Below are 19,995 nucleotides of genomic sequence, written 5' to 3'. Positions count from 1 at the left end.
AGCCTCACACCGCCGACACGGCCGGCGCTCGCCAGTCTGCACGCCTATTCCTGTCGTCCTCTACACTCTCCATTATCACAGCCATGCACTTGTCCGTCTCCGCTCGCTCCGGCAACAGGCGTGCATCCGTCGACCACAAACAGAATTATTGCCCATTTGGCCCCGCTACCGCCACAAGTCGTCGGCGGCCCTCTCGACGCACTGTCCCGTCACCATCGACTCGCCTCGCCTTTCTCGTTCTCTCTCTCACTCACAGTCACTACCCATACACCTCAAGACTAGAACAATGGTCACGATCAAGACCGACAAGGCCAAGAACAAGGCCGCCCCCGCCCCCGACGTGGCCTCGGTCGCCACCCAGCAGGTAGGTCGATCAACGGTGCTTCTCTGACAGGCGCAGACGTCGCGTCTTCCCGCTGCACTCCCCGCCCGCATTGCCCCTGCTACCGTTATCGCTCTTGAGTCGCCCACCCGCGGGTCTGTTGCGCCGTGCCCCGCCCTCGGCTCTCGCGTCCCGTCCTTCACCATGGAGCCCATGCAGCCCATGCAGGCGGTGCCGGCCAACGCCACCGTCGTGACCCACGGCACCTCGCCCCAGGTTTACGTCGGCTCGCCCTCGAATGTCCAGCCCCTCCTCTACCACAACCTTCTGAAGCACGAGTACGACCAGAACGTGCTCGCTGATGAGGTCACCACCGGCTGCGAGAAGGCGATCGAGGGCAAGAAGCGCATCAAGAAGTGGCTCGCTACCCACCCGGCTTGCGGCATATACCTCCCGGACGACACTGCTGACGACACTCCTGTCGACTACCACCACGCCCACTATCACAACACCCTTGAATCGCGTGTCGCCGCATGCCTCCGCGCTCGCGGCGTGCAGCCTCGTGGGGCCCTGCAGCCCACGACCTTTGACAACGCGGCCTCGGGGTCTGGCTAGGTCGAGGAGGCCATCAAGGTTGAGGTCGTCTCATCGAGTTCGACATCCGAAAGAACTGGGACCGGAGGGTGAGCTGAAGACCTGACTTGTGAGCTGACATCCTGCAGGATATGGATCGGACATGACGACCTCTGCAGAGACTAGACATAAAGATTCATATGCCACTTGTGATCCTCCTACCTGGGTGTGGCGGTTGCGTTGGGACAGAGTTGAGACAGGTGCACCACCTGGAACCTACTAATCACAACGACAGCGACCTAATAGAGGCTGTGGATGGACTCTCGTGCTCAGTGACTAGGTCTTGCCCCTCATGCCACGCTGACACCTGATCGTGACGAGGCCGCTCGGCCACCAGGGTTAGCACCATGAAACCCGGTAAAGATGCTGCAAAGGCTGCATAGTGAATGGTACGGGCTGTATCCTACAAGACTGTAGGATATGAATAGGGAACGTTTAGGGGGAGAAACGGAGCATGGTGAGGCATGCGTGAAGGAGGAAAGAAGTTGACGTGGCTGAAGGAGGAAAGAACTTGACGTGGCCACCACATGTCACCTTGAGGCGACGGTCGCTCAACCGCTTCAAACGACTAGTCGTCGGCGAACTCAACGTCATAGAGAAGGGTGGTGAGCCAGCGGTCGACGAGGTCGTCAAAACGACCATCGCAGTACTCGTGGAACTCCTCGAGAGTGACGTGGGCGTCATCGGGGAGGGTGTAGCCGGCGGCGGCAAAGCCGGTGAGAGCGTGCTCGAACGCGACGTGGCCGATGCTGATGACGATGTCGACGAAGAAATCGTTGGCCGGGTCGAAGCGAGCACGGAAGTGGTCGAAGGCCTCCTCGCGGGTCGGGGGGGCGATATCCGGCGTAGTCGTAAGGAGGTTGCCGAAGGCGAACAGCTCGTTGATCAGCTGCTCCTGGAGGTGCTCAATGCCGCTGAGGGCGACGTTGAACCCGTGGTCGAGCGCGTTGATGACCGGCATATCCTCGGCGGTGAGGGGCTCGACGTCCTCGTCCCCATCGAACTCGTCCCCATCGAACTCGTCCCCGTCGAACTCGTCGGCGGCGTCATCGTCGTCGGCCCAGGGGACGACGGGAGCGCTGGCGACCGCGAGCGCGTCGGGGCCGTCGGCGTCGGTGGCACTCTCGTTGCGGGCGGTAGCGGTGGTGTTGGCCATGTCTGAGGGCGTCAGCGAGGTCATCAATGTGCTGCACTCGCCTGTTGGTTGTGGTAGGTAGGTGGGTAGTGAGAAGAGAAGAGAGAATGCAAACGAACATTGGGCTGTGGGTGGGTGGGTGAGTCAAGACAGGGGATGGGTCGAGACAGGGGATGGGTCGTCGGACTGGTCGACGCAAGGCGGTACGCCCAATCTTGCACGCCCCTTCCTCCTCCCTCCTCCTCCCAGGATGGATGGCGTTCCACCGTCCAAGCATCCAATCCTGACGGCGACGGTGCTCCGACATGTTAGGCACTGCAGGATGCAGGATGCATATTACCCCTAATATGTGCACGCGTTTGGTCTTCTGGGGCAACTACGAAAGAACTGATACAATGAGGTGTTGGCGGTCGACTGCCAGCTGCCAGAGAGTTGAAGCAAAGCAGAGCAGGGCCTTCCCACCAGCCGGCCACCTAGTCGACAAAGTAGTGGTCGATGTACGACCAGACAAGGGCAGCGGCGGCGGCGGCATAGAGGTTGCGGAACTCCTCGTAGCCGATGGGAGACGACTGGAGCTTGACGGTGACGCCGTGGCCGTGGTGAATGGCGTCGGGGATGGCTTGGATGTCTTCACTCAGAAACGTGGCCATGTGGATCTGGTGGTAGCGGTCGCGGGTCGCGGCACGAGCGGTGTCGGGCATGCCGACGCGGCGAATCTCGGTGGCCATGAAACGCTCGGTCGTGCGGAAGCGATCGAAGGTGGCCTTCAGGCCGATGTGGAGAGCAGGGTCGAGGATGTAGGGGAGGAGCCCCTTGTGGTAGCCGAACACGACGAGAGGGGGCAGGGGGCCCGTCTGACGCATGGTGGGACGGTGGTGACCGTGCTTGGTGGGGCCCATGACTGCGACGTTAGCTTGGCGACCTCGGCGTGAACGTACTTGTTGTCTTGGTGGTGGTTGTTGCGATGGCAAAAAGTGGGTTGAAGGAGCGAGTTTGGGTCAACAGGCTGGGAGCACTGCAGGTGAGTCGACCCAGTGACAGGTAAATGGGGGGTGGCCAAACTAGAGGTCATGGCGCCGCCGACACACAGAGCCGCCTTCTCCTCACCAAAGGCGCTGTTCAAGTCATCTACCAATTTTCCCAGGCTGCCTTCTCGGTATTGGAACGATTGGTGCTGTACACATGCGTGTCAACGCATTGTGGCCGACCAGAGAATTGGCGTTGCATGGGGTCTGCACCACGTCGGCAGTCTTCGGCGATTTCCGACGGCGCCTCCACCTCACCTTGCAACACGCCCGCCATCCTGCCTCTCATATCCTGTGACAATCAGAGGCATCTCCAAAGCTCCCTTGAGCCGAGGGCCGAGATGGAATCAATGGCTGCATGGTTGGAGACTAAGATATAAGTGGTTTGCCTGGGGCGGGAGACAGACATATGACTATGCTGTGGGCTGCTCACACTCTGCGCGGCGGTTGACGGTGGCCACGAGCAGTGCGATGAAGTGCTGCGCGTCGATTCGATCGGCCCACGAGTAGTCAGATTTGTACTCCATGTGGTTGAGGTAGGCTTTGTGGCCAGCGACGATGGCCGGCATGAGGAGGCAGTGGTCCTCTGTGTCGAGGTCGCCGAAGTCGTTGGGGTGTTCGACGAGCTCCGCAACAACATGCGGGGGAAGAGTCTTCAGCCGAGCTGCAGTGATGTTGAACCCGTGCGCGATGGCAGCGATGTCAACCAGGAGGAAGGTGGAGGGAGTGGGGTGCGATGTGGTGGGGTTCGTCATATCGGTGGGTCGGTGGGTTGGGATGAGTAAGTGATTGAAGTCTGGGATGACAGCAAGAGGCCACCGGTCATATACGCGTCTCGTCGGCGCGAACGTGCGGTAAAGTGCACCTTGCACCGAATCGGTGCTGGGTGGAATACAACAGGCCAACTCTTTCACCTCGAGGTAAGAAGTTGCGTCAGTCCTTTGTTTGGTTCATCGGGTGCCACGAGGGTGGAGGGTCGGACAAAAGGGCCGAGCGCCGGTTTCTTGGCGCGCACGCTGGAATGCCCGCACTCCTGCCAAGCTCATCGGTCTTTCCACCGCCCCGAGCCGTCAGTGCGGTCAGGGATGGGATGCGCCGCTCGATGCCGCCAGCCCATGTTGTGTGATCGGCGCCCCAAAATCAGCCGCCAGTGTGGCGCACACCCAGCCCCAAAACAAGGCGCACAATATTCCACGCGTCGACTCACAGCCCATGGGAGCGACGGAAGATGGAAGCTGTTAGTAACAGATCGGAAAATTGGGTGTGTGGATGCAAAGGTCTATGTCCTTGCATGTAACGGCTACCAAATTACGCGCGGGGGGGTGGGGGGGAGTGGAAGCGCTGACCCAGCGGCTTAGTACGGACGGTAGCGGTTCTCGCGGCTGACGCGGGGGAAGATAATCTTGAGAGACTTGAGCGACTTTGGAGGCTTGGCGTGTGCGGCCTCGAGCTTGGCGTGTGCGGCCTCGAGCTTGGCGTTCTCAATGAGGGCATTGTAGGCCATCTCCGAGTACTTGTTGAGGAACTGGGTGTAGTTCAAGAGCGGGTGGAGGAGGGGTGCCTTATGGAGGTAGATGGCGTAGCCCTTCTGGAGGGCCGCCTTGGCGGCAGGCTCGCTGAATGGCGCCCAGTAAACCAGGCCGGCGTTCATGAACGCATCGGCCGCCGCCTTGCGGCCGTCGCCGAGCGCGATGTCGTGCAGCCGGACCTTGTTGAGGATCATCGTTGAGGCGCGGGGTCTTTCTCACGTCAGTTGGGCGTCACTGGTGTACTCACTGTTGTGGTAGGATGGAGAAGTGGGCGTTTCAACAGCGTGGGATTCGGGCACCGCAGCCTTATTAGTGGGGACAGCGTCGTGTTGGGTCTCGTCGCCCGTCGGTGGCCTGGTCTCGGGGCGTCTTCGTGTAATGGACAGGCAGTCTCGTTGAGGTGTGTGTCTGCATCTGTGTGACCAATGACGACGGCAGTATAAGGGCGGTCCGTTGGGCCACCACGGCGTGCAGCTTCGTATCGACGCGGCACACGAGGCCAATCGTCGGTGAGACCATGGTCCCCCAGGCGGCGTGCCGGTTGAGGTGCATGCGGCGGGCGCTGGGACAGTCATGGGCTCGACTCCTCTCTCTCATGCCGTCATGTTTAGACCAGGACACCAGAGGGTACAGCGGTTGCAGAGTGTAGTGAGTGGCGTGGCACATCGTTGGACCCTCATTCTCAAGGGGCGCACAGAGACTTTGAGACGGATTGCATGGCGCTATGAGTGGACTACAATGTAGGGCACACAGTCATGGCGTAGATAGTCTGGAGCGACGAACCTAACGTCCTAGGCCCAACCGCCGTGGGCGGGGCGGGTGGTGGGGATAGGTGCCCCGGCCAAATGGGTGCCCGCCACGGGAATGATCGGGCCGAGGAGCAACTCGGGCGACACGCCCAGCTTTGCAGCATTGTCGTGCGCAGCGTGGTGGTACCTGGCATAGAACTCGCCGACGGTGAGGTACATGTTGGGGGTGCCCATGCGCACCTCGTTAGGGTACTGCTCCCAGAACTCGAGCGCTTTCGCGCGGTAGGTGTTGTAACCTTGTTGGATGGCCACCCAGAACTCGAATGACGTGAATGGCTGTGCCGGGTGTTCAAACATGAGCTGAATGAGCGAGTCGATCGTAGCTGTGATGCCGATGTTGATGGCAAGCTCGAGCGCAACGTGCTCGCTCTGCTGGGTGAGGTGGAGACCAGGGCGCGGCGGACGGAAGACTAGCTGTCAGCGGCGACTTTCGACTGGGAGTAATTACATGAGGGCTTGGGTGGCTGCACGTCCTTTGGCGGCTGCGCGTCCTTGGGCAGCGGCGCGTCCTTGGGCGGTGCCTTCTGAGTGCGAGGCTGGCGCTTTGGAGGAGCGCGTTGCTTTGGTGGAGGGGCGTTCTTTGCAGGAGCGGGAATCTTTGGTGGGGCGGCAGGCTTGGGAGGAGCGGGAGGCTTGGGAGGTGCGGGAGTTGGTGCTGGAGCCGGGGGCTTTGGGACTACTGCGTAAGCGGTGAGGGTGGTTGCAGGCTACTTACCTCGAGAAGAGCGGCGACGCGTGTCAATTGCAGCGACGGACTTGTCACCAGCAGCGGTGATGTTGCCACCAGTAGCGGTGATGTTGTCACCAGCAGTGAGGCTGTTGTCACCGACAGTGTCGTTCTTGTCGCCAGCAGGGCGGCTCTGGCGGCGAGTTGGGGGCATGTTGCAACTTGGGTTGAGTGAATGGGAAGAGAGAGAGCAAGAGGTCATGCTGCTATCAATGCGGTGTGTACGGCGCGCCGCCGACACTCGCACCACTCATGCCCTTGCGCGACGTGGCGTCACTGTCCTGCCATACTGTGTGGATGCTACCAAAGTGAGTGCCAGCTCCCACGTGCCAGCAACGATCCTCGTGTCGCTTCAAAAGGCAGCAGTCAAGGTGGTTCGCAGCAGGCCATGGTCGGAACAAGGGTGCCACAGGGAGTGCAGGTGCAGGGGGAGCGATGAGCGGTTGGCAGAACGTACAACACCATCCAATTGAACTGCATACGAGAGGCTAAGTGGGAACGAGTTTCAGAGTTGGAGCGCCAACACTAGGTAGCTCTACAGCGAGCTCTCCGCCGAGGTGGTGGTCTCGAGCTCGGCATTCTTCTCTTCCGTGAAGCGCGTGAGCATGGCGTGGAACTGCTCGCGGGAAAGCCAGTTGTCGTATGGGCCCAGCGCCATGCGGTAGACGGTGTAGCCGTGGCGAATGGCCTTGTCGAACTCGTTCTCGGTGAACATGATGACGTCGACCTTGTAGGGGCAGAAGCTCTCGATGCGGTCGAAGATAGCTTGAAAGCCCGATCCGATCTCGGCGGTCGCCTTGTAGGGGCCGGGACGGGCGGGGTCGTTGCCGCTGGGCTGGGCAATGGTGTTGCTGCGAGCCGCGCCGTCTGTGTGTCAGCTCGCTGTGGTGAGAGAGTTGGACGTACCCGAACTCTCGAGGGCGGGAGTCTTCTTGGCCATTTTTGGAAGTGGTGAATGGTCAAGTTGAGAGCGAGAGTGAAAGAGAAGCAGAGTCAGGACTATCGACAATGGTGGATGGCGTGTGTGTGGCTCGCACGCACCGCGGTCAGCCTCCACCTCGAGTCGTCACATTGCGAGCAGAGTGGCATTGTTCCTGATGCGACAAGTGGCATGCTCTGCATCGTCTTACTTGACTATTGTGGTACTACATGTGAGCCCGCGATAGGGGACACTATGGATTCTTGGTTTGGCAACGAATGCGCTTTGGGAGGGCGATGCCGTTGGCAGGAACCTTCTTGGTGCCGACTTTGACCATGAGGTTGTTGAGGTTCCTGTACTCTTGGTACGTAAAGGCGACAAGCTGCTTGGAGTCGGGGTTGGAAGTGTTCGTCTTGCTCAGGTGGTAGAGGTAGTGGTTGTGTCCCAGCTTGCGCGCTCCACGCGCAGCATTGCTGGTGGTGTGCTGGTGGATCTTATGCGGCGGCACTTCGAGCTCCTTCAAACCGTCATCAGGGAGGTCGGCGAGCAAAACCATTGTGGCCACCATGCCCTCACAGAGCTCGCCGATCCCGTCAAGCACGTTGGTGTCGAAGAGGTCGTTGACGCCGAGGTTGACCGGCCGCCCCACTGGGTCGTCGGCCGACTTCTTCTTGGCGGCAACCCTCTTGTCTTGATAGTGCCAGACCATCCGGACCTCGATGTAGAACGTGGTGCAGGGAAGAATAGGACCGCCGTGAACAAGAATGGAGCCGCGATAGGCGTGGTATGCGCTGGTCATCGCGGCAAGAACCTTGGACAACTGGTCGGGTTGGAGCGCGCCGGGATCCCCGAATGCCTCGAGCACACCGAGCTTGTCGAGAAGCTTCCAAGCGTGCCATATGCCGTTGGTAAGAGGCTCATCGTCCTTCCCTCCTGGTTTGTGCACCGTCTGGGTGCCACCCAAGTCAACGGTGAGAAACTGCTTGCCGCGGTCGAATGGCTTGGGGGGACGCTGGCGGCGGGGCTTCTTAGGTTCCGGCGGGGGTGTTGGTCGAGTACTAGTCTCGTCGTCTGGCAGTGCTGCGCCGTCAGCATAGCGGCCGCCGAGCCCCTTGCAATACCTACCAGTTCTCTTTGTGCTGGGTCCGGCAGCGTTGCCCATCGTGGTCGAGGGTGTTGCAGTGGAGAACCCAAATCCTAGCAGTGGCAAACGAGCAAGACGACGAACGCACCCCCATCAAAACTGAGGCAAACAGCACAGCGAATCGACTCAAGTCTCGTGCGCGACGCGTTGGGCGCACACATTGCGCAATGGCCGGGGATGCGAGGTGCCGATCCCAAGTGCCCAGGCAACCGCCACAATGAAGAGCATTGCCTGATGTGCCAACCGGGTGCTTGACACCCATGCACCGTAGAGTCTGCTTGTACTGGTGCATGACGTTTTACCACTATCTCTGCCAAACAAACAGCCTCCAAGGCTGGGGGCAAGGTGAAGACGGCGAGCAACCACATGGACTGACTCCTTTGTCTCGGCGCGCCGATGCTGTCCTTTAGATCGGCGCGGGCGAGACAACAGCCGATCCCAGAGCGCGACGCTGGGGGCGAGTGGGGGTGTACAGGGGGATCGGTTGGGGCATGGGGCTGAGCGCCGCCCCTCCCCTTGCCCCCCAATCCAGGAACCACGTTCCGGCGCTTGGACAAGGAGACAGCGCTTGGCTGGGGCGAGTGCGCCACATTCCCAGCCACACCGCGCCGACATTCTCTCCGACGGGGGAGATCGAGTAGATAACGCGGAAAATAAGATGCAGATGCACTGTATGCATACTGTGCAGCAAGAAGGACCTAGGTTTTACCAGTTGGGCTGAAACAACAAAACCGTCTGGCGTGCCCGAATCGACCGACTGTCTGGCTGGGCTGTTCCTTCTCCCGAGCGCCTTGCACCAAAGGGATTTTTTGGCGCGCCAGATCGACGTCCTCCCAACCAATAGCACCCGCACCGCTCCTAAGCACAGTGTGGGATGTAGGCAAAAATGTTGTGTGCATGGGGTGGGTTCGTGTAGACGTGCAGCCTGCCGGTCAAAGCGGGTGGGGGCCTCGGACTTTGCCACCCAGCAACCGCGTCGTCTCGCCATGGACCTTGCATCATGCCATGCTACTCGCTGCTTCCCGCCGGTCTGTGACACCGACTCTAGACAATGCATCTTTAAGTCTGGCTAATCTTGACGATGTGCGCGTGGTAGTGGTACCACCAGCGAAACTCGGTACGGTGAATGGCGACACGGCGAGTGGCGGGCGTGCGGAGGCGGTTGCTGTCGTCCACCCCCCACAGGTACACCGTGTACCCCTTGTTGATCGCGAAGTTGACCTTGGTTGCCGCCTCCCACGAGAGACACGATCGCATGCCCTTGTCCATCTCCTCGAGCTCGCGGCGGTCGGCCTCGGTGAGCGTCTTGCCGAGCTCCGCGTCGGTGATGTTGAAGCCGCCGAGCAGCTCGCGGCCCAGACGCGCCATGAGGGCGTGGGTGAACGAGGCCCATGGCGAGATGCGAATCCCGCCGGGCCAGCGGGCACCGTTCGTCGCAGCAGGGTCCATCCCCGTACCACTGCTTGGGGCGGGAAGGTGGCTGTGGGCGAAAACCGGTGGCATGGGGTTCGGCGCACAGCGACACTGCGTCGAGGAGCCTATCCTATTGTGTCAGTATTGTCGGGGAGAACGAGGTGGAGCACGTACAGGCAGCTGCGGTGGGTTGAGAGCTTGCCATCGTGAGACGAGTGGTGGGGGTGACAGTGGTGGGAGGAGGATGGAGTGGGTGACACCAGAACAATGGCTCACGGGCGTGCACAGCGTGCACCTCGCACTCGCACTCATCCATCTGGAGGCACACACGTCGTCGCAGCGGCAGCGGCGTCAGTCACGATCACCAAGCGTGCTGTGCGTCGTCGTCCATATGACCAGGCCGAGCACGGCCCTTGCGGACAGGATACAAGGCGGTTGTGGCACTCGCTGCTGTGGACTCCACAGTCGCTCCACCCTTGCACTGCACGTCGATGTCCGCCTGTACCACGCGCCTACAATAAACTCCATCTGCACCGACTACCTAATCGCCTACTCCGATGGGTATGGGTGTGATCTAAGTGGCCTCGCGCTCGTTGTAGTCCTGCTGAGTCTCAAGGAAGCGCCCGTACTGGCACTTGAACTCCATGGGCGGGATGATGACGTGCTCGAGGTTGTTCTTGGCCATTGCCGCCTCGTACTGGCGGTACCCGGTCTCAAAGTTGACGCTCATCTTGAGCCAGGTGTCGGGAGACAGACCCTTGACCTTGTCCTTGGCCTTGTTCTTGCCCTTGCCCTTGCCCTTGCCCTTGGCCTTGACCTTGCACACGGCTTCGGCTTCCTTCACGTTCGTGTCATTGAAAAGAGTGTTGAGAGTATCGGTGGTAACCTTGAAGGCTTGGAGGAGCTCGGGAGGAAAGCGGTGGGCGAACACCTGGCCCATGGTGCGGGGCGGAGCGTTGTTGTAGCAGTAACCAGGGGCAAGGCGGTTCCACCACCACTCGTAGTCGGCGGTGTCGGCGACGGCGGCGGGCGGGTCAACCGAGTTGCCGAGGCACTCAGCCGGGGTGCAAATGGTGCACGCTGCGACAAGTCAGCGGGGGGTAGGGAGGAGGGGGGAGGGGGAACTCACCGGGAATGAGAATAGTGCAGGTCTCGTTGTGCTGGGCCATTGTTGCGTTGTCGTGGAGAGTACAACAGAGAAATGGCAGGATGAGCGTCAAGATTGCGAACGCAGGGCAGGGGCAGGTCCGTCGCTCGTGCGCCGCCCAATCGGTCAGTCATCCCAGTGTGGCGCGAGCACGCGTGGCGCTGTGCCATCCTACTGACTGACTCTGCCCGCGTGAGGGGTGCGAGTCGATGGGTCACGCGCTGCCGTCGTCACTCGACGCGGCGGCTCTCTCGGAGAAGCACAAGTGGCAGTTTCGGGGCGAGCGGCACCTGCCATCCGCTCGCACATGGACCCATAGGCAACAACTCGGCACCATGTCATCAAATGCATCGAGCCAAAATGTACAATACGATACTATGCAGACGTGGCAACAGTCACTCGGGGGGTGGATCCATACGGGGTCCAAAACCTCTTCAAAGGCAACAGTTGCGTTTAATACATACTCGGAAAGGTCGAGAGACTGGGGGCTTAGAGGTCATCGGGCACCTCGATGTCGATGTCGGGGGAGTCGGTGGAGGCGCTGCCATCCGTCTCGGAGAGAATGGTCGGGCTGAGGGTATTGTTGCTGGCACCGGGGGTATACACCATCGCCTAGGCGGTGTACGCCGGGTAGTCGAAAATGTCGTCCAAATCCATCTGGGCCTCCAGAGAGTCCATGACCGCCTCGGTAGCGGCCTCAGCACTGGCAGGGGAAACACTCGCCGCAGGCGCATCGTTGGTAACACCGTTGCCCCCGTATGCCGAAGCAGCCACGGCAGCGCCAGCACCACTGTCGATGTAATGGAGGATAGACCCCTCAGGGGCGAAGCGGCTGACGCTCAAGGCTGGAACACCGTTTGGGACGGCGCGCGAGGTCGAGGTGTTGGGAAGGACGCCGGTCTCGCCAACGCCCGGAGTGGAAGAAGGTCCGAGAATGGTGGTCTCTTCGCCGGCACTCGAGCCCGAGGGCTTATTGGGTCCGCGGGCGGTCGAGCGCGAGGGTTTGGGGACCGAGGGCTTGGGGATCGAGGGCTTGGGTGCCGAGGGCTTTGGGGCTGCGGCGGCGATGGCGGCAGCAGCGACACTCTCGCGGCTCCAGACCTGGGTCGTACCGTGTCCTCCGCTGATGGGCTGAGAAGGACCCCCGTTGGCAGTGGCGGAGGCCGCCGCTGCGGTGGCAGCCACCGTCGCTGACCTCGTGCGGCGGAGAGGCGCTGCGGGGGCCGGAGCAGCGGGAGCCTCCTCATTGAGGGAGCTGTCGGGAACATTGCTGAGGTCGAGGTCTGCGCCAGGCAGGTGAGGTGAGGGGGGTGGCGAAAGCGGAATGTGCGGACCATCCCATTCAGGAGCGTCCTGAACCTCCTTCCACAGGCCTTTCTCAATGAGAAAGGGGACCAATGTCCCCTCGGGAGGGGCAAAACGCGCACCGCTGTAAAGAACGAGCATGAGGCACGCAAATTCTTCTTCTGACAGGGGCTGAGGGTCCTCGGTGGTGCCGGTCGCATCGCCGGGCTCCTGGCGCTCACCCTCGTCAGAGCCAGTGGGAGTGCCGGCTCCCTTCTTGTTGGTCTTGCGCTTCTTTGCAGGAGGGCGGGGAGTGCCAGAAGAGCCAGCCTCGGAAACGGTGGGCTCCTTCATGCCCTGTCCGTCGCCGGCGGGCTCGGCAGGGGGAGCGGCACCCTCTCCCTGCTCAGCTGCGGCCGACTGGCGCGCCGCCTCGGCCTCAGCCAGCTGTTGGGCGTCACGCTCGCGCTTTTTGTTGTCTGATATGAGCTTTGAAAAGTCAAGGTAACTCAGGTAACTCACTGTTTGCAGCCTTCTTCTTCTTCGTCTCCACCGCCGCTCCAGGCGGGGTGGTGTTGTCCGTCACCTCGGGCGCGCTGGTCGTGTTGGTGCCGGTCGCCTCGTCTGCACCGCTGCCGTCCATCTCGACGTCGGTGCTGGTCCAGCTGGTGGCGACCGCCTCACCCACTCTGCTGCCAGTCGCGGTGGCGTTGGCGGCCATGCTGTTACGACGCGTCGCGGATCCTGGGATCAGCGAGGCACGGATATGTCACTTACGCGTACGCATGGCCGGCGCAGCGCTGTCCAACTGGGCCGCGCTGCCAACCACGAGGTTTCCATCCTGGCCAGCATTTGCCGCCGGCGCAGTGTTGCGCACTGCATGTCAGCGTTGTCGCGCCAAAGGACTTACCCAGGCGCGGGAGCTTGAGAATTATCGGCTCGGGCGCCGGGGACGTGGTGCTGCGCTCTGGGCTGTTAGCCGGTACATAATGCGAAAGACGAACCGTGGTTCTCGGCGTCGCGGCGGGGTGTGTCGGCGGCGGTGGAAGACTCGGCGGCGTGCTGGCCGACATTGCCCTCGGCGGCGGGCGGGGAGTCGGTCGTCGTGGCCCGCCTAATGCGCGCTGCAGTCAGAATGGGTGTTTGGTGGGGGCTCACCACTCGACCTGCGAGTCGCGGTGGGCGCCGGCGAGGTCGGGGAGGTCGGCGTGTAGTCGCTGTCGCTGTCCGAGCCGGCGCTGGTCTTGCGCTCTGCGGCGTCAGCCAACTCGCGGGCGACACCCACTCTTCCCCTTGGGGCTGTTGGACGCCCCACCAGCAGCCTTCTGCTTGCCCTCTGCGGCGTCAGCGGGCCCAGGATGCGCGCTCACTGTTCTTCTCCTCGAGCATGGTGGTTGTCTCCTTGTCGGGGTGAGGCTGGGTCATTGTTGTGCGGTTGGTGAGAGGGTGAGTGGAGAACGAATGCAACATGGATGAGCGTGCCGGCGTGCAGGCAGCACAGACGCCAGTGCGCCAGTCCGTCAACCTGCTGCCTCGTGCAGGCTGCACGCTTCCTGGGGTCGTCCGAGACTGTGTGTGTGGCGGTAGCAGCCACACAGCATGGCTCGTGCACTGACGTCAGTTTGGCGCGTGGGATCTTATCGCCGCGCCAGACGGCGGCTGCGGGGGCGGTTGACTGGCGATCGACTCGCGCTGGGCCCCGTATGTACCGAGCCGTGGGACCGTTGCAGGGGGCGCGAGACGCCGCGACTCGAACCCGACCCCCAGCCCGTGGAGTCTCCGAGTCGGACATGCCTGTCCAGAGACAGCAGGTGTCCAACCGCCAGCAAGCGCCGCACGTGGCCGTTCCAGCGTGCCTGCGCTCCATGGCCTGTGGTGAGTCAGCGCACGATGGGCGACGCGCCTGCTCTACCGCGAATCTCCAAGTCGGACGCCGGCGCTGTCTGCCGAACGGATGGTCCGGCGCGTCGAGCAGTCAACCATGTCCGGTCGACACGGAGCTGCCACCTACCCACGCCCCGACCGTGTCGTGCGAGCAGGGCGTCGGCTCTGTCAGTGAGGGCGAGGCAATGTCAGCTGCTTGTGAGAGGAACCACTGTCGCCGCCGCCGCCAGCTCTTGCGTTCTGCCACCGGGCTCAATTTGTCAGGATCAGTTCATGGGGACTGAGCCCCCAAGACCTCGGCGTCCGCAGTTGTATGGCCTAGCTTGAGGTTTAGGGGTTAGGGGTGAGGTAGCGAACCAGCGTCAGTACTCCGTCCGAGTGATAAGCAAAGGACAGAATGCACCTGGAGCTGAAGGGCGAGACTTGAAGCCAGCGGCGCGGTGAGGCGTGCGTGCCTCACTCGCGACACTCGCCTCGCCGCCCTCGTGACGCGTCCTCCGCCCCACGTGAACGCCACATGCATGCTCTGCACGACCGCCTCCATAGCTCCATAGCTCCTTTGTCCGTGTCGTGACGCCGAGCCCCTCCATTGTCTGACCTGTGTACTCTGGACCGAGTCACAGAAGAAGACGCCGCACTGCCACAGACGTGACGTGGGTGGGCATGCAAGCGAGGTGGAGCGCATCCACTGCCCAACCGACGCGTGACCGGCCAGCTGGGAATCGTGCACTGGAAAAGGCAAGAATCTTGCTCGGCATCGGAGGTGCCGACGCGATCGGACCCCGTGGGGAGGGAGGTGGAGGGACGGGGTCCGGTGTCAGAAAAAGTCGGGGCTGACGCTGCGTCGTGACGAGCCGCTGTTGTTCCAAGAGCGTGAGCGCGACCATGCATAGCCTGCCTGTCTCTGCCTGCGACAACCTTCCATATGGTACAGTACTACGATGCTACACTGCTACGTGGGGACGCTGTCCACGCCGCGCTCCTTGCGCGCCTTGGCCTTCTCCTGCTCCGACTCCTCCTCGGTCAGGAGGACAAAGTCCTGCGTGACGAGGTGGAAGGGGGACGACTTGAAGCCGTACTTCCTGGCCTCGGCCTCGTCGGTCACCACGTCGGGCGTCTTGACGAGGCTGCCCTTGACGCCGAAGACGGCGTCCGAGGTCAGGAAGACGTCGCCCTCAAAGTACAGGCTCGTGACGAGCTCCTCGTATCCCTGCGCCTGGAGCATCATGTGCAAGTGCGCAGGGCGGAAGACGTGCCGGTTCATCGAGCGCAGCCACTTTCCGACCGGGCCGTCGTTGGGGATCGGGTAGGCCACCGGCAGCACGGCGCGGAAGACGTACTCGCCCTTGTCGTCGGTGCGCAGGCGCCCGCGGCAGTCGACGTCGTACTCGGCGTACTGCGTGTCGTAGAAGCCGTCGTTATCCGTCTCCCACGTCTCGATGAGACAGTTGGGAACTGGCTCGCCCCGCAGGTTCTTGACGCTGCCCTTGACGAGCATGTACTCGCCCTTGCCCTCGGACGCGATGGTGTCGCCGTTCTTGATCTGCGATAGTGTCAGCACTGATCCGGGTGAGGTGGGGCGGAGGGGGGCGACTTGGTCATGGACCAAGACGCCCAGCTCATTGCCGCTTCCCAACATACCTCGCGGGTCTCCTCAACAAAGAATGGGCCCAGGACAGTCGACTCGGTCGCGCCCTTGGGCTTGGGGTGGTTGACGACGTCGACGAGCGCCGACACGCCGAGCACGTCGGACAGGAGGATGAACTCTTGCCTCAGGTCGGTGCAGATCTGCCCGGTAGCAGTGAGGAACTTGATCGCCGTCCTGGCGGTGTCAGTCGCGTCGATCGCGCCCATCGCCTCGGGACTCACATCCACTCCTCGGTCGTGAGCTGCGTCTCGCGGACGTAGTCGTGCAGGTGCTGCACCAGCTTGTCCATGAGGAACTTTTGGCGCGGGTTGGGGCACTGCCCGTCGATGAGGTGCACGAGGTCGGTCAGGTTGTCGGCGTTGAGGTCCTTCATGGACGGGAGGTTGTCCTGGCCGCGTCAGCTGGTGGGCTCGAGGGCTCGAGCCGTCGAGTGCGACTCACCGTGTTGATGTCGGGCGCGCCGCGGGCGAGCGCATCCTGGACTGCCTTGCCGAGGTGGGGGAGGTTTGTGAGGGGAGGCATTGTGGGGTACGAGGTGGTTGATGGGGGGGGGGGGGGTCGAGCGAGCGCGCAGATGACAGTCGCCGGCCTCTTAAGCGCCGTCCTGTCGAACCGGTGCAGCCGCGCGCAGTTGGCATACCCCCCTACGTGATAGGCCGCTTGCGTCTCGGTAGCTGCTGCCCACGCGGCTGTTGCTTGGTCTGGCCGGCCATTCTGGGTGCGTCATGCGTCACTGAGAATGCTGACAACAAAGGTGGGGTAAGGTGGGGGGTCAGATGAGACAGATGGGCATCGGGTCGGAAGGGTTACGCGCGAGATGCCGACGACAACGGTCATACCCCGCACGCGGGTCGCCGGCTCCGTCGACGCGTGCATAAGCATTCTCAGAATCAGTCATGCACGCATATAGCCGCTGCAGCGCGACAGACAACGCCGAGACGACGGCGGCAGTAGTGACAGCGACGACGAGAGCATAGACTTGCTGTATCCATATCTATCTTGACTCTCCCACCTCCACCCACCTCGTCCACCCCCCTCCCCCACCCAACCCCACCCCACCACGATGCGTCCCTTCGTCTTCGAGGCCCACATCCCGCGCACAATCTTCGGCCAGGGCACGCTCAAGCAGGTCGCGGCCGAGATCGAGCGGCTCAACTGCAAGCGCGTCCTCCTCATCACGCAGGACAACGAGCGGCAGCTGGCCCTCGCGCACCAGGTGCGCGACATCATCGGCGAGGCCAACGTCGCGGGCATGTAAGTGTCGGCGCTTCCTTTCCCCAGCCTCGCAGCTACTAACGACGCAGCTGCGCCGACGCCGTGATGCACACGCCCGAGGAGGTGACGACCAAGGCGCTCGCCTACGCGCAGAGCATCAAGGCGGATGGGCTCGTGTCCCTCGGCGGCGGGAGCACGGTCGGACTCGCCAAGGCGCTGGCCGTGCGCACCGGCTGGCCACACGTCGCCGTGCCCACGACATACGCCGGCTCAGAGGCCACGCCCGTGCTCGGCGAGACGGTCAACGGGCTCAAGACGACGCGGTCCGACCCCAAGATCCTGCCCAACACGATCGTGTACGACGTCGACCTGACGCTGTCCATGCCCGCGTTCCTCACCTTCCCGAGCGGCATCAACGCGCTCGCGCACTGCGTCGAGGCGCTGTACTCTGCCACGATCAACCCGATCATCGAGGGCGTGGGCCTGAGCGGTATCAGCCAGCTCTGGCGCGCGCTGCTCAAGATCAAGGACGTTCCCGAGGATGTGGATGCCCGCGCGGACGCGCTCGGCGGCGCGTGGGCTGCCGGCGTCTGTCTCGCGCACGTCGGCATGGGCCTGCACCACAAGCTCTGTCACACGCTCGGCGGCAGCTTCGGCCTGCCGCACGCCGAGACGCACACGGTCGTGCTCCCCCACGCCATGGGTTACAACTACTCTGCGGCCAAGGACGCGATGGGCAAGATCGAGCACGCGATCGGGACGAGCGAGAAGGCGCCCCAGGCGTTCTGGGACTTTGAGAAGAAGCTCGGCACGCCGACGAGCCTCAAGGAGCTCGGGCTCAAGAAGGAGGACCTGGCAAAGGCGGCCGACATCGCGTCCAAGGCGCAGTACCCCAACCCCGCGCCGCTGGACCGCGAAAAGCTGCTGAGGCTGCTGGAGAATGCGTGGGAGGGCAACCCGCCCGAGATTATGTAGCTGTAGCTGGGGTATGCATGTAGACTGGAAGCTGGGCAACGCGGGTGGCCGTCGGCGGCGGAGGTCACCGGCGACGAGACAACCCCCGTCGACGTCCTCCCTCACCGTGACGACGTTTAGCGCGTACTCTGAGCGCCGTTAGCATTCCACACCCATTCAGCCTCCAGGCCAGCTGCTCGCAGGCAGCTCGTGCCATGAATCCAGTCAGTGCATTGGAATCGCCCCCCTTGGAGTCGCCGTCGTCGGCATCGGGCCCCCGCAAACAACAGTACCCGGAACCACTCCCCGCCCGTGACTCTCCACGGCCGGCCGTCTCGCATCTCGCATTTGGCATCTCGCTCACCACTCCCCCCACTCTGGACATAAGCATGCGCGTCGCCCCTGCCCTCCGGCGCCGCCGGGACGTGTCACGCGAACCACGCGCACCGACTCCCGACCGATAGGCGGTTATCTCGGATCCACGCACTCGGCGGGCGTAAGGTGTCCGGCGAGCCGCCGGCGCGGTGCGGGGCCATCATCCACGGCCGTACCGTCGCTGTCGTCGGTCAGTTGACCACGCTACGCTGGCCAGGTGGTGCCCGGTGGTGCTGGATGCCTGATATACGCGCGCTGCAGCTTCTCCCCCCTCCCACACCAAGCATCATGGCACCCGGACTCCCAGACCTCAACATCCACATGTGGGTAGCGGGCTGGCTCGACGCTGACGGCAGTATCGGCGCAGGCATGGGCGGCATGGGGACGGCGCTAGCGTGCGCGCGGCAGGGGTTCAAGCGCATCCACGTGTGGGAGAGCGCGAGCAATATCGGCGAGGTCGGCGCGGGCATCAACATCCCGCCGAACCTCGCGCGCGTGCTCGACGCGTGGGGCGTGCTCGGCGACGTCAACGGCGAGGGGGTGGTCATTGAGAAGGCGCACGTTCTGGGTGAGTGCGGGGTGGGGGTAGCAGCTGACACGGCAGACGGGGCGTCGGACGAGGTCCTCACGAGCGTCAGCTACGAGGACTACATGCAGAAGGAGTACGGCTGGCCGTTTACGACGGTGCACCGCGCCGCGCTGCAGCGCGGGCTCGTCAACGGCGCGACCAAGTCGGGCGTCGTGACGCTGCACCTGGGGCACTATATCACAAAGTACGACTTTGACAACACGCGCTTCCAGGTCAAGGGCAAGCACGAGGACGACTCGAAGGCCGTGTGGACCGAGGCCGACGTGATCATCGCCGCCGACGGGGTCAAGAGCAAGGCGCGCGAGGCGATGATGGCGCGAAAGGGCGTCGTAGACGAGGTCGAGGACACTGGCCAGGCAGCGTACCGTATCATGGTGCGCCGCGCCGCCATCAAGGAGGACCCGGACCTCGTGCCCTTCTTCACCGGCTCAGAGTCGTACCGCTGGATCGGGGAGAAGCGGCACATCATCGTGAGTCGCCACACCTTTGCCCCGCCACTAACCCCACCCAGGCCTACCCGATCGACTCTCATGACCTGTTCAACATGTCGACGACGCAGCCGGACCGGCACTTTGTCCAGGCCGACACATGGACCGCGGCCGGCTCCAAGACGGAGATGCTCAAGACGTTCCACGACTTTTGCCCGCGCGTGCAAAAGCTGCTCGCGCTCGTCCCAGAGGGCGAGGTCCTCGAATGGAAGCTGCGCGTGCACAAGCCGATCGCGCAGTGGGTCGACGGCAAGACGGCGCTCGTCGGCGACGCGTGCCACCCCACGCTGCCGCACATTGCGCAGGGGGCCGCCCAGGCGATCGAGGACGCCATGTGCCTCGGCATCGTTCTCGCCCAGGTGAGGGACAAAGCGCAGATCCACGACGCGCTCGAGGAGTACCAGAGGATCAGGAAGCCGCGTACCGACTGGGCCGTGAACACTGCGGCTGAGAACTCGAAGGGGCTGCACACGGCTGACGCGGACGCGCGCAACGCCGCGTTCGCGAGCGCCGACGAGACGGCCAACCCCGACAAGATGCTCAGCCGCGAGGTGCACGACATCCTGTTCAGATACGACATTGCCAAGGAGACAGAGAAGGCGGTCGACGGGCTGTTTAAGTAGCTGGTGTGGCGTCAAGGCCGACTATTGTTACAGCTGGGCAGTGGCATGTACTCGTGCACTCGTGCAGGCAGGTAGTGCAGGCCTGTGGGGGCTCTGGAGTTGGGACGACTGGCGATGTTGCTCTCCCTGCTC

At 62.7% G+C, this 19,995-nt stretch overlaps 13 protein-coding genes across 13 annotated transcripts; 3 read left to right on the top strand and 10 right to left on the bottom strand.

Annotated features, from left to right (window-relative positions):
* Window positions 1-286: 286 nt before the first annotated feature.
* Q8F55_003402 (uncharacterized protein) lies at window positions 287-937 on the top strand (the record flags this gene model as incomplete). Its single annotated transcript, XM_069351945.1, has 2 exons — window positions 287-364; window positions 401-937. 2 exons carry the CDS (start codon window positions 287-289, stop codon window positions 935-937), a joined length of 615 nt encoding a protein of 204 aa, XP_069209363.1.
* Window positions 938-1,523: 586 nt separating this feature from the next.
* On the bottom strand, window positions 1,524-2,111 carry Q8F55_003401 (uncharacterized protein; the record flags this gene model as incomplete). The annotated part of the gene is made up of 1 exon (XM_069351944.1): window positions 1,524-2,111. The coding sequence occupies one exon, from the start codon at window positions 2,109-2,111 to the stop codon at window positions 1,524-1,526; it is 588 nt and encodes a 195-aa protein (XP_069209362.1).
* A 452-nt stretch (window positions 2,112-2,563) lies between these two features.
* Window positions 2,564-3,870, bottom strand: Q8F55_003400 (uncharacterized protein; the record flags this gene model as incomplete). The annotated part of the gene is made up of 2 exons (XM_069351943.1): window positions 2,564-2,991; window positions 3,549-3,870. The coding sequence occupies 2 exons, from the start codon at window positions 3,868-3,870 to the stop codon at window positions 2,564-2,566; spliced, it is 750 nt and encodes a 249-aa protein (XP_069209361.1).
* A 599-nt stretch (window positions 3,871-4,469) lies between these two features.
* Window positions 4,470-4,838, bottom strand: Q8F55_003399 (uncharacterized protein; the record flags this gene model as incomplete). Its single annotated transcript, XM_069351942.1, has 1 exon — window positions 4,470-4,838. The coding sequence occupies one exon, from the start codon at window positions 4,836-4,838 to the stop codon at window positions 4,470-4,472; it is 369 nt and encodes a 122-aa protein (XP_069209360.1).
* Window positions 4,839-5,435: 597 nt separating this feature from the next.
* Window positions 5,436-6,334, bottom strand: Q8F55_003398 (uncharacterized protein; the record flags this gene model as incomplete). The annotated part of the gene is made up of 3 exons (XM_069351941.1): window positions 5,436-5,863; window positions 5,902-6,129; window positions 6,169-6,334. The coding sequence occupies 3 exons, from the start codon at window positions 6,332-6,334 to the stop codon at window positions 5,436-5,438; spliced, it is 822 nt and encodes a 273-aa protein (XP_069209359.1).
* A 381-nt stretch (window positions 6,335-6,715) lies between these two features.
* Q8F55_003397 (uncharacterized protein) lies at window positions 6,716-7,120 on the bottom strand (the record flags this gene model as incomplete). Its single annotated transcript, XM_069351940.1, has 2 exons — window positions 6,716-7,047; window positions 7,087-7,120. The coding sequence occupies 2 exons, from the start codon at window positions 7,118-7,120 to the stop codon at window positions 6,716-6,718; spliced, it is 366 nt and encodes a 121-aa protein (XP_069209358.1).
* A 232-nt stretch (window positions 7,121-7,352) lies between these two features.
* On the bottom strand, window positions 7,353-8,261 carry Q8F55_003396 (uncharacterized protein; the record flags this gene model as incomplete). Its single annotated transcript, XM_069351939.1, has 2 exons — window positions 7,353-8,179; window positions 8,225-8,261. The coding sequence occupies 2 exons, from the start codon at window positions 8,259-8,261 to the stop codon at window positions 7,353-7,355; spliced, it is 864 nt and encodes a 287-aa protein (XP_069209357.1).
* A 1,041-nt stretch (window positions 8,262-9,302) lies between these two features.
* On the bottom strand, window positions 9,303-9,746 carry Q8F55_003395 (uncharacterized protein; the record flags this gene model as incomplete). The annotated part of the gene is made up of 1 exon (XM_069351938.1): window positions 9,303-9,746. One exon carries the CDS (start codon window positions 9,744-9,746, stop codon window positions 9,303-9,305), a length of 444 nt encoding a protein of 147 aa, XP_069209356.1.
* A 484-nt stretch (window positions 9,747-10,230) lies between these two features.
* Q8F55_003394 (uncharacterized protein) lies at window positions 10,231-10,825 on the bottom strand (the record flags this gene model as incomplete). Its single annotated transcript, XM_069351937.1, has 2 exons — window positions 10,231-10,736; window positions 10,786-10,825. The coding sequence occupies 2 exons, from the start codon at window positions 10,823-10,825 to the stop codon at window positions 10,231-10,233; spliced, it is 546 nt and encodes a 181-aa protein (XP_069209355.1).
* Window positions 10,826-11,415: 590 nt separating this feature from the next.
* Q8F55_003393 (uncharacterized protein) lies at window positions 11,416-13,512 on the bottom strand (the record flags this gene model as incomplete). Its single annotated transcript, XM_069351936.1, has 7 exons — window positions 11,416-12,566; window positions 12,610-12,831; window positions 12,998-13,054; window positions 13,092-13,211; window positions 13,246-13,338; window positions 13,373-13,423; window positions 13,458-13,512. The coding sequence occupies 7 exons, from the start codon at window positions 13,510-13,512 to the stop codon at window positions 11,416-11,418; spliced, it is 1,749 nt and encodes a 582-aa protein (XP_069209354.1).
* A 1,411-nt stretch (window positions 13,513-14,923) lies between these two features.
* Q8F55_003392 (uncharacterized protein) lies at window positions 14,924-16,141 on the bottom strand (the record flags this gene model as incomplete). The annotated part of the gene is made up of 4 exons (XM_069351935.1): window positions 14,924-15,514; window positions 15,613-15,793; window positions 15,841-16,007; window positions 16,061-16,141. The coding sequence occupies 4 exons, from the start codon at window positions 16,139-16,141 to the stop codon at window positions 14,924-14,926; spliced, it is 1,020 nt and encodes a 339-aa protein (XP_069209353.1).
* A 541-nt stretch (window positions 16,142-16,682) lies between these two features.
* Window positions 16,683-17,809, top strand: Q8F55_003391 (uncharacterized protein; the record flags this gene model as incomplete). The annotated part of the gene is made up of 2 exons (XM_069351934.1): window positions 16,683-16,873; window positions 16,924-17,809. The coding sequence occupies 2 exons, from the start codon at window positions 16,683-16,685 to the stop codon at window positions 17,807-17,809; spliced, it is 1,077 nt and encodes a 358-aa protein (XP_069209352.1).
* A 642-nt stretch (window positions 17,810-18,451) lies between these two features.
* Window positions 18,452-19,863, top strand: Q8F55_003390 (uncharacterized protein; the record flags this gene model as incomplete). Its single annotated transcript, XM_069351933.1, has 4 exons — window positions 18,452-18,486; window positions 18,520-18,731; window positions 18,768-19,222; window positions 19,264-19,863. 4 exons carry the CDS (start codon window positions 18,452-18,454, stop codon window positions 19,861-19,863), a joined length of 1,302 nt encoding a protein of 433 aa, XP_069209351.1.
* Window positions 19,864-19,995: the final 132 nt, after the last annotated feature.

This window comes from Vanrija albida, assembly GCF_041260175.1.
Source record: "Vanrija albida strain AlHP1 chromosome Unknown contig_3, whole genome shotgun sequence".
In the NCBI taxonomy this organism is placed as follows: Eukaryota; Fungi; Basidiomycota; class Tremellomycetes; order Trichosporonales; family Trichosporonaceae; genus Vanrija; species Vanrija albida.
The sequence above is the reverse complement of the archived record's forward strand: the minus strand, read 5'-3'. Positions and strand labels throughout refer to the sequence as shown.